The 13,293-nt window shown below is 46.8% G+C and overlaps 2 protein-coding genes across 5 annotated transcripts in view; one reads left to right on the plus strand and one right to left on the minus strand.

The window, feature by feature from the left end:
* OGFOD3 (2-oxoglutarate and iron dependent oxygenase domain containing 3) overlaps nt 1-3,629 on the minus strand; it is a 42,820-nt gene extending 39,191 nt beyond the window's left edge. For all 3 annotated transcript variants that reach the window (XR_014855626.1, XM_085077916.1, XM_085077915.1), the window contains exons 1-2: nt 3,493-3,629; nt 2,992-3,254 (exon numbers count right to left, since the gene is read on the minus strand). Coding sequence is in view for 2 of the 3 variants with exons in the window: in XM_085077916.1 (XP_084934042.1) it covers nt 2,992-3,254; nt 3,493-3,587 (358 nt within the window). In the remaining variant the exon portion in view is untranslated. The remainder of the gene's footprint in view (nt 1-2,991; nt 3,255-3,492) is intronic.
* A 10-nt stretch (nt 3,630-3,639) lies between these two features.
* Nucleotides 3,640-13,272, plus strand: HEXD (hexosaminidase D). Of its 2 annotated transcripts, XM_085077910.1 has the most exons (12): nt 3,640-3,940; nt 4,212-4,321; nt 4,390-4,477; nt 5,217-5,381; nt 6,473-6,656; nt 7,931-8,002; nt 8,732-8,927; nt 9,583-9,665; nt 10,468-10,546; nt 10,625-10,726; nt 11,161-11,250; nt 12,026-13,272. In XM_085077910.1, the coding sequence occupies exons 1-12, from the start codon at nt 3,875-3,877 to the stop codon at nt 12,192-12,194; spliced, it is 1,404 nt and encodes a 467-aa protein (XP_084934036.1). In that variant the 5' UTR covers nt 3,640-3,874; the 3' UTR covers nt 12,195-13,272. The 2 variants fall into 2 exon arrangements, with proteins under 2 accessions (XP_084934036.1, XP_084934038.1); XM_085077912.1 differs by lacking the exon at nt 11,161-11,250 and having other exon boundaries at nt 3,725-3,940.
* The last annotated feature ends 21 nt before the right edge of the window (nt 13,273-13,293 follow it).

The following is a 13,293-nucleotide window of genomic DNA, read 5'->3' on the forward strand; positions in this document are numbered from 1 at the left end:
CTGTGCTAGACCTTTCCAGTCACTTTCCTCACAGGCATCTCTGCTTTCCACATCCCCTGATCCTGTCTCTGGAAAAGCACCTTAACTCTGTCTCCTGGGCAGTGACCATGGATGCTTTGTGCACTGACACAATATGTTAACACACATGAGGAACTACCCAGGAGCAGTAAGACTTCATCACACACAGTAGTCACAGTAGGTTTACTTAACCACATCCCAGCACAACAGAAATGGCCAAAATCTGGCCACAGAGTTTAGAATGCAGGTGAGACTGTACTCACATAACAGCCTACCTTCTGCAAATATAATAAGTGCTTGGCCTCTGAAAAATAGGGAACTTTATTTTGTACAAAGCATGTTTACAGGCAGGCAGTGCTATGGAAATAAATCCTGCTCTGACACCAGCTACCAAATCACTTGAAGCAAACTGGAAGCTGAATTGCACCGAGTTCAGCTGGAAGCAGGAACAGGTGCATAAATAAAAAGCTCATTTTAGCTGTGGAAACTTCACAGCTGAGCATCTGACACTGAGTGGCGACAGGAATGTGCCTCCTACTGACACAGAGCCTGCAGCTGTGGGTGCCAAGGCAGAGTGGAGACCGAGAATGAAAAGCTATTGAGTGACAGAAATCTATTTCCCAAGTGACTAAAGCTGCCGAGCTGATCCAGTTGAGCAACGACCATAATCTGCATTTTCTGCCTCGCTCAGCTAACGGGACACAGAAGCTCCTCTGCAGCTCAGCACCACCCTCGCGTGGGGAAAGCCCAGCGCAGAGCTCCTCCCGGCAGCTCGGCTCCAATTAACCAATTAACAGCTGCTCACGCGCTGCTAACACCACCCATCCTCGGAAAGCACAGTCACAACATCTGCTAAAAACCCGAATCAATCACGGAACTTAAGCAGCAGCACCAAGCAAACATCTAATTAGGAAAACAAGTGAATCATCCTCATACAAAGCCAAGAGGTGACACCTCACCCTGCAGTCAGCACTTGCTGCTGCTCCCCGTGACAACCCCAAAAATAAAGAACACTTTCATTCCTCTTCCTGGAGAGATGTCCTTGAAGTTCCTGCCTTCCTTACAATGGAAAGAATAACTGATGGAGTGGCCAAGACCACAAGTCCACAGCTCAAAAAGTTGTTCTTGCAAACCCAGGGAAGGGAAAAATAAGGTTTTGCTGGTTTTGAGGGTTTCTCTTGATAAGCAAAAGCCCCAGTAGCAGAATCCAGAGATTTTTAGCCCCACTTCAATCATAACCAAATCACCAGCTGCAGTCTTCTCTGGCCTCTCACTATGCAAATGTAGCCAGCAGCAGTTTCCCCTTGTAGTAATTATGAAAAGTTAACACAGAACATGTGTTTTCATGTGGGCTGTAAAAAAAAAAAAACTATCTTACCAAGACAGTTTTCTTGTTGGTAGCTTCCTGACATTGGTTTTCTTGGCCTGAATAACATTTGGGATTAATCCTCCAAAAAAAGATGCTGCAGTAGCAGCACTGAGGAAAAACTATCTGACCCCAGACTACATATAAACTTTTATTTTATGTCACAAGTGTTTCTGACCAACAGCAGCAGGATCAGCCACCTGAAGAGCACAGGGAGCTGCAATTTGTCAAACACATTCTATCAGTGTTGTATCAGTATCACTGCAAGAAAGTTACAAACTGTAGAATCACAGAACAGCCCAGGTAGAAAAGGACCTCAAAAGATCACCTGGTTCAGCTTTTTGTGGTCAGGAGAGCCTGGATAAGATTATCCAGCACAGTGCTCAGTCCTATCCTGAAAAACTCCAGTCACATGGACTCCACTGCATCCCTGGAGAGGTTGTTCCAGTGACTGACTGCTCTCTCTGTAAAAATTTCCTTTTTATATCAAGACAAAACCTTGCCCAATGCAACCTGTACCCACTGTGCCTTGTATTCTCCATGTGGCTCTTTGTAAAGGGAGAGCTCCTGTCCCCTGTAACTTCCCTTTAAGTACTGGAATACTGGAATGTATTTTTCCTGAGCTTCCCCAGGGAAAGGAGACCCAGCTCTCTGAGGTTTTCCTCACAGGACAGGTCCTCCAGCTCTTTGATGACATTTGTTCTTCCTCAGCTCAAAGCAGCTTCTTCCAGCCTCCAGCTTTGTGTCAGCAAGTGTTTTCTCAGCCACGTCATGAGCCACATACAACCTCCAATTTGGCTAAAAATTAACTCAGAAGCATTGTTTTTCTCTAGATTCAATAGTTTATCAGTCAACACACAGACAGACATACTGACAAAAGCCAAGAGCAGAGCTGCTCTCTGGCAGCTGTACCAGCTAAAAATGTTCCTCATGATACACTCTGCAAATCTGAAAGAGAACATCAGCACTGCTCATCCATGGAAGCTGCAAGTTAGCCTCTCACTGTTCTTTATCAAAGAAGATGAAAATCTTCCATGTGTCTTTAAAAACCAACATCAACACTCCAAAGAAGTGCCAGGAGCGATAGACACCAATTTGAAAAGAAGCTCAACTGAAAGACACAGGGACAGTGAAGTGCTTTGCAGGCAGCACCCAAAGCAGACACATTTCAGAACAAGTGTGTCAGAAGATGGCACTTGTGCATTTATCACAAGCTGGTGGCACAGGCAATGTCCTAAATCAGTTCCACTCCATACTCTGTATGGTACTGACCAGCAACAAACTCACTCACAAGCCTATTATAGGGATCAATCAACAGAGTGTGAAAGGAAACTAGAAACAGACTGAGCAACAGGTTTATTTCAGAGAGCCCAAGCAAAGCAATTTCAGAAGTTATGTAGGAATGACAGAAAAACCTCTCAGAATCAACTTCTGGGCTGGCCCGAGAGGCACGAACGTTTGGGGCTTTAGGCAAGAGACAGTGACCCAGGCGTTTGCTGGAAAACGCGGGTTTTGCAGCCCGAGCTCGGTTCCCAGGCCCAGGCAGCAGCCAGGCAGCACTGCCCTCTCAGCACCTTCACCCGCTTCAGCCAGCCCCGTCCAGTTACCTTCGAACCGCTTGTGGCTGTCGTAGTCCTCCGAGCAGGGCACCTCGACGAACTTGTCCCGCAGGTTGTCGCTGCGCCGTGCCAGCACCTCGGTGACCCCATCTGCAGGGATTTCTTCCTCGCGGATCCCATCCCAGGGGCTCCCACCCTCGCTGCTGAGGCTCCAGAGCAGCAGGCCGCCTCCGGCCGCGGCGGAGAGGAGCAGGATCGCTGCCTTCAGCCACCTTCCGCGGGGATCCTGCTGGAGCCTGCCCTTCCTGGCGCTGCGGAGGGAGCACAGAGCGGGCCCCGTGAGCGAGGCACCCCCTGAGAACCGCGGGAGCTCCGGTTTTGAGCACCGCACACGCGGTACAAACACGCGGTGCCATCCCACTCCCGCTCCCGCCGCTGCCAGGCCGCTCCCCACCCGAGCTCCCCGGGAGCCGCAGCGCCGCCGGGCCTGGGCACCGCCGCCCCCGGGAGAGCGGGCGGGAGGTGCCGGCCAGGGCCCCGCACCGGTACCTGCTGTGCCGGCGGCCCCCGCGGCCTGACCCCGCAGCCGGGCCCGGCGCGGCGCTCTCGGGGCCGCGGGGCAGCGCCCGCCGCTGCGCAGCCATCGCGCCTCCTCGCCTCGAGCGATGCGCTCGGCGCGCCTCGCCTGGCCTGCCGGCCTGCCGGCCTGCCTGGGGAACGCGCTCGGCCGCCGAGAGGAACGGGAGGATCCAGCGAACAGCCGGGAGCGGCGGAGGGGCGGCGCGGGGACACCGCGACACGGGGACAGCAGGACAGCGGGACAGCAGGGCACGGGCGGACAGCGCCGGGACAGGCAGGACGGGACAGCGGGACGCGGCCTGGCGGAGAGTGCCGGAACGCCGCGACAGGCCAGAGCAATCGAGGGCAGAGCATGCGGCAGCGCCTGGTGCACCTGGACCTGAAGGGCGCCGCGCCGCGCGCGCAGTACCTGGAGCAGGTGAGGGATGAGCCTGGGGCGGGTGAGGGATGTCCACAGGTAGGAGTGTATCTGGCATAGGTAAGGGTGTATCTGGCACAAGTAAGGGATACACTGGCCTCAGGTGAGGGGTGTACCTGGTATGGGTGAGGGATGTGCCCAGCGTAGGTACAAGATGTATTGGGCTCAGGTGAGTGATGTACCTGGTGCAGGTGACAGAGGGACAGGGCCGTAGGACTGGTCACAGCCCAGCTGCACCCCCAGTGTCCTCTCCCTCCCTCCCTTCCCGCAGGTGCTGCCGCTTCTCCGCGCCCTGGGTGCCACCGGGCTGCTGCTGGAATATGAGGACACCTTCCCGTACTCGGGGCCGCTGGAGCTGCTGCGAGCGCCCCACGCCTACAGGTACTGCCGTGCACCCCACAGGTGCCCCGGGCCGTGCCCAGCGGGCACTGACTGTCGCTGTCCCGCAGCCCCGCGGAGCTCCGGGCGCTGCAGAGCCGGGCGCGGGCACACGGGCTGGATGTGGTGCCGCTGGTGCAGAGCTTCGGGCACATGGAGGTGAGCGCCCTGGGCTGGGCTGGGTGTGCTGAGCCAGCAGTGCCCCGTGGGGCAGCTAGGCCGGTGGGATCCCGGGGTGAGTTAGGAAGAGCATTTCCAACAGGTCAGGGAGTGATCCTGTCCCTCTGCTCAGCAAGGCCTCACCTGTGGCCTCACTGGACACTTGACCTGTGTCCAGTTCTGGGCAGAGACTGATGCCCAGGAAATTCCACCTGAACATGAGGAGCATTGTTTCCTGTGCAGTGACCAAGAACTGACCAAGCCCTGAACAGATTGCCCAGAGAGGCTGTGGAGTCTCCCTGACTGGGGATATTCCAGAGCTGTCTGAACACAATCCTGTGCCATGTGCTCTGGGATGGCCCTCCTGGAGCAGGGAGGTGGCACCAGATGAGCCACTGTGGTCCCTCCCAACCCGGCCCATTCTGTGATTCTCTGTTGGGAAATTTCTGATCCAAGTCCTGGTGCTCTGGTTATCCAGCTCTGCCAGCTGCAGGATTTGACATCAGGGTCACACTGCAGTGACCTTCCTGTTTCCTTCACCCACCCCAGGAGGTGCTTTGTGGTCAGAGACACCCCAGCACCGTGGAGCAGCAGCTGTGCCCCTTGTGCTGTCCCTGGGGCTCACTCACAGCCAAACCCTGGGTTTAGCAGGACACCTGCTCTCAAAGCCCTGGTGACAGGAGGACACTGCTGTCCCCTCGTGTTGCAGCTGCTCCCCAAGCTCCCCTTTCCCTTGCAGTTTGTGCTGAAGCACAGGGAGTTTGCACATCTCCGGGAGGTGAAGGCGCTGCCCAACGCCCTGAACCCCCACAAGGAGGAGTCGCTGGCACTGGTCAGAGCCATGATTGACCAGGTCATGGCTCTGCACGAAGACTTGCAGTGGTTTCACATCGGATGTGATGAGGTGGGACTTCTCTCGAGCTAGAGTGTTCCTTTTCTTTTGAGGAATGATAGTAAGGGCTAAGCCTTTGCATTCCAGTGGTCCCCAGGCCATGTTTGGGTGGGATTTTGGGGACAGAAAACACCACTCAAGGCAGTGTAGAAAAGTCCTTTTGACAATAAATTATTCCAGTAGTACAGGTTGTCATTTCCATAGATATGACTGTAATATTGAAGTATTGATAGGAGCTTCTTAAAGCTTGCTCAGCATTTGGGTTTAGGTCAAGTGAGTATTTAAAGGGAGATATCAATTAGAGCTGTTCATTAAGAATCCTGTAAGTCTGATGTAAGATGTTGGCTCATTGTTCTGGCCAAGTTACTCACAGTAAGGCCTTTTGGGGTGGGAAATGTTGGGGTTTTTATCTTTGTAGTTTGTCTCCTTGAGAAAGGAGAAGACTCAAGTTTCTCATAATTTCTTAAAACCATCCTGATGGCACACAGATCTCTGGAATTCATTGTGACCACTTTACTGTACTGGTGTTAGTTTAGCATTTTATATCCTATTGTATGGAAACTGACGGGAAGATTAGACAGGGAGCTGCAGGCTTTTTTAAAGCAAAATACTATTTATGTGGCATAAACATGTTTTAGATAAAATCTGCTCTGAACCAGCAAATTTAAAGTGTTCACTCTCTGCATGGGACCAAGCATGTTGGGCCACCCTTGGACATGTGTCCAAATTGCTTCTAGACTCACATTTGGATGATTTCCTTCCTGGAGATAGGAACTTCATTTTATCTAACTCAGATGCTGATGGTTGCTAGAGTTGAAGTGAATAAATGTGGTGAGGGCTACTTCCAAGGACAAATCTTCCAAAGGCAAATATGGCATATAGATATTTTAGTTTCTGTGGGAAAATTCCCTTAAGTGATGCATGTAATCATGGCCACAGTCTTCTGCTGACAGATAGAACTGCTTGCAGTGTCTTCAGCACTGAGAGGTGCTTTTGAATGTGTCCACACAGTGGGTGACATCTGGGCAAAGGTTTTGAATATTGTCTGACTTACTTGCTCTATTTCTATACAAGAAGTCCAGATTATTTGCTTGATGTTTCAGGTCTACTACCTTGGTGAAGGAGAGGAGTCAAAGCAGTGGCTGCAGCAGCAAGACAACACTCCAGAGAAGCTGTGCTTATCCCACATAAAAGCAGTTGCCAGTTGTTTGGCCTCATCTTACCCCACAGTGACACCCATCATGTGGGACGACATGCTCAGGGGGATGAGTGAGGAAACACTGGCAGGTGTGTGACCAGCGATGGGCTGAGGCAAGTTTACACAGCCACTTAAAACAGACTGGTTTGCAGCTGAATGTAATGAAAACAACAAATCTGACAAGAGTTGAGGTATGGTCTGTTTGACTAGAGAATAGAAACACATAGTCCTTGGCTGTCACAGACTGTGGGCCAGTCTGAACATGTACTTTTAGTTTTCCATCACAGTGACAATCAAAATGCTCAGTGGTTGCCATCAGTTTGACTTTCTTTACACATTAAAACAACAACCTATTAATATATGTGGTCCAAATCTAAATCTCTGTGCCTCTCACCACCCTCTTATGTCATTGTTGCTCTTTGCAGTATCTGATCCCAGTGGTGCAAATGCACATGGAGAAGCTGCATCCCTGTGAGCATTTGTGATCATGGTCCACATCATGAGAACTTTGACACTGAATTGTGGGGTAGCTCCAAGACCTTGACATGACAAGTCTTGTTTGTTGAAAAGTACCAAACCACTGCTAAAATTTGAGCATGAATGGAGTTCCAGCATTTTCAGAGCCACCTTACATAGCTGCTCTAAACAGATTTAGACAGTACCAGGAAGAGCTATGCAGCTCATCCAGCAGTGACTGACCTATTCCTGACTTTGATAGTGGGAAATCATCCCCAAAAATGCAGATGGGACCCATGGAGTTTCCATAAGGGCAGTACAGCATCTAGCTACATGCACTCTACTGCTACAATAACAGACTAAACAAATTAAAATGCAACGGAGTTAAAATACTGAATTTCTGCACAATTTATTGCAGTTTCTCTAGGCATCACTTTCACATGTTTAAAACTAGTTGGGGAGTTGATTATAAAAGGATTTAAAGCTAAACTTGTATCTTTATTTGTATTTCAAAGGCATCTTGGAAATCAACATTCTGTGCAAACACAGCCCAGGCACTCTGAAAGGTTGAATGTTACATTTGAATTTAGGTTTAATCTTGCAGCTCTACCAGTGGAACCCAGCAGGTACATGAACAGATGCAAGGGACTAAAAATGATGTGGGCTTGGAGTGAATGGGACCTCTGATAAATTGTCACTGCCCTCTGTAATAGTGGTTTCACAATGCCTGAAGACAGTAGCCCCGGGCTTGTGCCAAGTCCTGGCCAGGCTGAAAATGCCCAGGGGCACTTCAGCTGTAAGTGACAAGCCATAGTTCTAGTCATGTGCTACTGCACCAGTAACCTGTACTTAGTTCTCATTTTACCTGCCTGTTTTCCATGACTTAGATGAATTCTGTTCCTTTCAGAGTCTGGGGTCCCACAGCTGGTGCAGCCGATGATCTGGGATTATGCAGCAGACATCGATGTGGAGGGCAAAGGTTTGTGCTTCTCTGCTGAGTTGTGTAGAATCAAAATAACCAAAGTAAAACTGTATCATTAAAACATTCCTTAGCTGGACAACAAAACATTATGGTTTGTTAAATTGTTTTTTATTGCTTTAATGCATAAAGACAGCCCTTGTTTGATTTCACATAACAGTTGCTACTATTTTTTTTTCTATTTGTTTCCCCTATATATGATTTTTATTCTCTGCTGCTTAATTCTTTTCAGCAGAGCTATGAAATCACTGATAGAAGATTCAGAGGTTTTTCACAAGCACTGTTACATTAACACCAGTAGGAGCACATAACTCCGTACTGAACAGCTCTGCAAAAGAAGTTTCAAGGCTTCATAAATTTGTAGAATTCAAAGGGAGACTCCTAAAGGCTCCAGCCAGGCATCTAACATGCATGCAAATATTTCTTTGTTGCAAGAAGAACCAGCTGACAGACGCTGTGCATGCTTGTTAATGCTCACAGCTCTTAGCATGGTAGCAATACAAAGGAGAGGAATACAGTAACTGGCACATGAAAATAGGAGGGCAGCCACTCAAAAGGCTGCTCAGAGAGGATGTCAAATCTCCCATCCTTGCTGATGCTCGAAGCCTGGCAGAAAAAGGCTCAGCAGCCTGTTGGAACTGGAGCTGCGTTCCCCTTCACTGCAGCACTGCAGTCAGGGCTGAAACTGGAGAAAGCTCATCCTGTGTGTCCCTTTGTGTCCCACTGCAGTGCAGCTCATAGAGAAGTACCGCAGGTGTGGCTTCTCCAAGGTGTGGTTTGCAAGCGCCTTTAAAGGAGCCACAGGAGTGAATCAGTCCCTGACACTCATTGGGCACCACCTCAGGAACCAGCTGGAATGGCTGCAGGTGGCCAGCAGGAGCCCTGCTGATGTCCTTGAAGGTATCGCACTGACCGGCTGGCAGAGGTAAGGAACAGCCTTTTGCATGGTTCCAAGGATTAGTGGAAGCAAACTTCCACCCAAAAGCCCCCTAAGACCTACAGGGAAGCTGGGGATTTAGAAGGGAACTTTGCAACCCTGCAGTCCTTCCTGTCAGTCACTGCTGGGCTTCACCCCCAGACTGTGAAGGGTGGATTTGAGTTCCAGTCAGCTGTACAGCACTACCCAGCAGGAACAATGGCTTTGGGGACACAACCACCAGCAGAGGGGGTTTGCAGGCTTGAATGGATTTTGTGCCACCTTGAACTGCTCATAGACAGTGTAGTTCATGCATTGTGTGTCTATGAATGTCTGATGTGAACTCAAATACAATGAAATTGGCTAAGAGACTTGTTAAGGTAGTGAAGGAATAAAATATTTTTATATAAGTCAGGGGGTCTAAGGGAATACCAGAGAGTTGAGTTCCACTTTCTGACCCTAACTTGCCTTGAGAAGGGAATTTGGTTTGTATCTGTTCTTATTACTAAAACAGGAATACTTGACATTTCAGAGACATTTCTCTGAAACAGAATCAGATATTTTTAAAGCTCTTTGAATTTTAGTGATTGAAATATTAAAGCTTCCCACTTGTTTAGTATGTTCTACAATAAAATGTGTAATTAACAGAAGTTTTCTGACATAGGTATGATCACTTCTCTGTTTTGTGTGAGCTTCTCCCTGTGGCAATTCCATCACTGGCCGTGTGTCTGCAGGCACTAAAGAATGGTACAATGACAACTTTATTCTCTCAGCTAATGCCTAGCACAGGAGTGAAGTGACCTTGCCCTAAGGTTGGCACAGGCTTGTTACATTTTCAGGTGGTTTGACTATCTGATCAGGGTCTGAATTATGAACAATAAATTACAATTTGAAGTATGGGACCAGAGAAACCTCTTGGCCTAACTATTTAAAAATAGCTATTGCATACTACTCATCATTTATTGTGATCTAACACAAATGGTCAAAAACTTCATGCTTATATTAAAAAATAAATTGAAGCAGAATTGCTTTTCAAACTGATTTGAAACAATACTGATATATAAATGAGATTAATTTAGTTTAGATTTAGAACACGCTTATGTGTAAAAGTTGTTTTAATGAATTGTTTTTCTTAAAATGGATCTAGGAAGGACACTGTCTGGTAAAATACTTCCTGTAGTTTCTGCTTTCTTTACAGGCAGTTGCCAACAGAATTTTTCATTTTGTCTTGCTGCATTTTTTATTTTCAAAGTAAAACCCCCACAACCCACTGATTTTTAATTAGGGTACTAGAAATATTCAGCACCCTGAATGGAAAGCTCAGAGCTAGGAGGTGCTTCACCTTCACAAGACAACTGTGTGAAAGACAATGAGGTCCTCCTCCCACCCACAAGTGGTTTTTTCTTCTTTTATTTCCATCTTACCTTTTAAAAAGATCTTCACCAAAGGGGAAACTACTAAACCAATGCAGAATACTCCAGAAAACCCCTTTTGTATGAACATTTTGGTTTCTTTGGCTTCCTTACTCATTTCCACTGTCTCCTGCCAGGTGGCTATTCTGAAAGGGTTAAAGAAAATGTGGAAAAGCTCCTGGGAATGTCTAACCTGGAAGTTGATACTTTCATGAGGTAAAATTCCAGCTGCAGAATTCAGGTGCTTCTCGTTGTGTGGTAAGTTCAGAAACTTAATGGATCCTCTTTGGACAGCACAAGTCTGGGGACCTTTCCTGGGAGCAATATCCTCACACTTGTGACACAAGTTAGTTTCTACCTCAAGTCATCAGTGGATGAACTTCTTGAAAGGAACAGGTAAAGAGGTTTATGTTGATTCTCTGCCTGGCTGCAGGAGTGTTGCAGCTGTATCATCTCAAAGTGGGGCATGACTCCAGAAAAGTGATTTAAATATCAAGCTCTGCATTTCAGGTGCTATTGACACCTCAGCAGAACATATTATTTAGGTGAAAATTTAAAATTTTTCATCAGAATTCTTAAATACCGTGTGTTGCCTTATTTCAAGCATCTAGTTCTTTCCTTAATTACATTTTGCTGCCATTTAAAGTTAAAATGAAAAGATCAGGTGATCATCTGCCAGGAACACTCTTTAACAAGCTAATTCCAAAGATATATAGACTTAAATAAACGTACTCCTTGAGCATCATCTCTGTGCAGGAGTTCAGCTAAAGCCTTACCCTTCTCTCTGTCGCTGCTGCTTCATCCCTGCTCCCACTAACATCCATTTCCAGGTATGTCACAGGCTGGTTCAGCCCCTACCACAGGAAAAGGAGGATTATTCATCCTATCATAATACACCACTTCCAGCCAGATGCAGTCAGGTAACACCACTTGTTTTGCAATACAGGGGAAAGAAAGTCTGACATATTTTGGGCACTCAGGTAGAGAGTTGTGAGTCCTTATCTCTTTCTATAATTATCTCAGAAATGTCAGTGGGAATCAGACAACCTACAGATAATAAGGTTTTAAATGGAACATATTTGGATTGAAACTAGATGGTTTTCAAAGTTCCCTTCCAACCCAAACCATTCTTTGATTCTAATTTTATCTTTGCCTGCTATCTGTTGAATAAGTTCTTTGAGAACAAGTACAAAATTGGTCTCCAAAAGCCTCTCCCTTGTTACTCCTGTGCAGCCCTGCTGCACCTTACATTGGTTGGCCTTGGTATAGGCCAGACTCCAGGCAGGGCTAAAAGGTTAATTTATACTTTTTTTTTTTTTTTTTTCTGTGATAATGTGAATGTCCAACTGCATCTCCTCTTTCTGATAAAACATGGAATTAAATTCCCAGGAAGTCTCACAGTGGGTTTCAGTTACCCTTAAAATGTGTATAGTGTTTTCTTGAGCTCACAGTTTGGTACTTTAAAAGTCTCTGCATGAGAAAAGTGCCAAGATTAATGGAACTTAAACAGAGGCAGCATCAACCTTTTGCCATCTGAACAAAATCAAGTCCATTGGGTTCTTGAAATAGATACTTCTTTTCCTGTAAAGTCATTTTAAGGACAGTACTCCCTTCCAAAGGCCAGTAAGCCAACTCTCCCTTGAGGCAGAGCTCACCTGCAAATGTCATTGTTTCTTCCTTCTCATTTCTGCTCAGTCTCCTCTCCAAGTGGAATGCTGTGGTGCAAGACCTCCAAGCAGCCATGGAGCAAGTTTTCCACAAGTGTACAATAGAGGAATGGATGGAGGAGAATGTCCACCCCAGCCTACAGAAGCTGCAGCAATTGGTGGATGATTTAGATGAAGCAATAAAAGCACAAAATTAAGGGCATTTCAGTTAGTCTGACTCATTCCCTGGGAAAACTTGGCTAGTGAAAATCAGCAACTAGTCCTTGAGCTGGAGTTTGTCATCTTGAGAGGTGAAACAAGAACTGTGGTAAAATAAAAGTGACCTGAAGGCACAAAGGAATTTATTGGCATAACAGATTTCAACTCTGTTGTAATTTTTCTGTCTTAACACACGCTGAGCCTTAATTCACCTGCTCTGTAAGTCAGGTTTGTTCCCCTTGCATAACAGAATGCAGGAGTGAGTCACAGCTCACAGAGGAAAACCCAGTTTCTTCCAAATTCAGTATTTGTGGCAATAGACTCTTACATAAAACAATGACCTGAGAAAGTGCTAACTTAATATTTAGGATCCTTAAAAAATGTTGGGGTCATTGTTCTGTACCCTAACTCCTTCAGCTGCCAGCTGTGTTCTGAGTTGTGTCCTACCATTCCCTCACAGGCAAGAGAGCTCCTGAGGCAGTGACACCTGGATTTGGAGGGAAAACTGCCTTAACACGTTGGGCTGCTTCACTCTCTGCCAAAGCACCACCTAAGCTCAGCGTAGTCTCATCCCCACAGAAAAGCACCAACCCACTCACTGAGGCATCTGTTCAGCTGCAACCTGCACTTTCCACGTTTGTCCCAAGTTGAAGCATGATTAAATATGAGGAAAAAATGCTAGTTTATTCTGCATTAATGCCCAATTTTTCATAATGTATAGCACCTTACTGGAGTATTAAAATAATCGCTAAAATGGAAATAATTCAGAAGTCTGTTAGTTAAGTACGTTACTTCACCATGAATATTCAAAATATTTATTTTTGTGCTTCATTATTCCTTTCTTTAAATTCTTTTTGGAAGCACCAGTATTGAAATTTTTTTGGAACGCTCTTGAGATACAGAAAGTAAAACTAGAGCTAAGACAAGCTTCACCTTATTCACCAAGAGCCTCAGTGATTTTGCCCACAGGCAGATTTTTACCTAAAAAGAATCAATTGCTGTGTGTCCCTGTCACATAGGTTGAACTAAACAAGATCCTAATTTATTTTACTTGAATAAAACCTTTGATACTGAAAATGTTTGTGGAAATGTGCTTCC

Source organism: Lichenostomus cassidix, chromosome 18, assembly GCF_008360975.1.
Source record: "Lichenostomus cassidix isolate B80296 chromosome 18, HeHo_3.0, whole genome shotgun sequence".
Classification (NCBI taxonomy): Eukaryota; Metazoa; Chordata; class Aves; order Passeriformes; family Meliphagidae; genus Lichenostomus; species Lichenostomus cassidix.

What these genes read in the sequence shown, in the direction of transcription:
- HEXD (XM_085077910.1), top strand. Translation starts at nt 3,875, where the DNA reads ATGCGGCAGCGCCTGGTGCACCTGGACCTGAAGGGCGCCGCGCCGCGC. An exon ending in CATCGATGTGGAGGGCAAAG is followed by an intron (nt 8,003 to 8,731) that starts GTTTGTGCTTCT and finishes GTCCCACTGCAG; the next exon opens with TGCAGCTCATAGAGAAGTAC. An exon ending in TTCCAGCCAGATGCAGTCAG is followed by an intron (nt 11,251 to 12,025) that starts GTAACACCACTT and finishes ATTTCTGCTCAG; the next exon opens with TCTCCTCTCCAAGTGGAATG.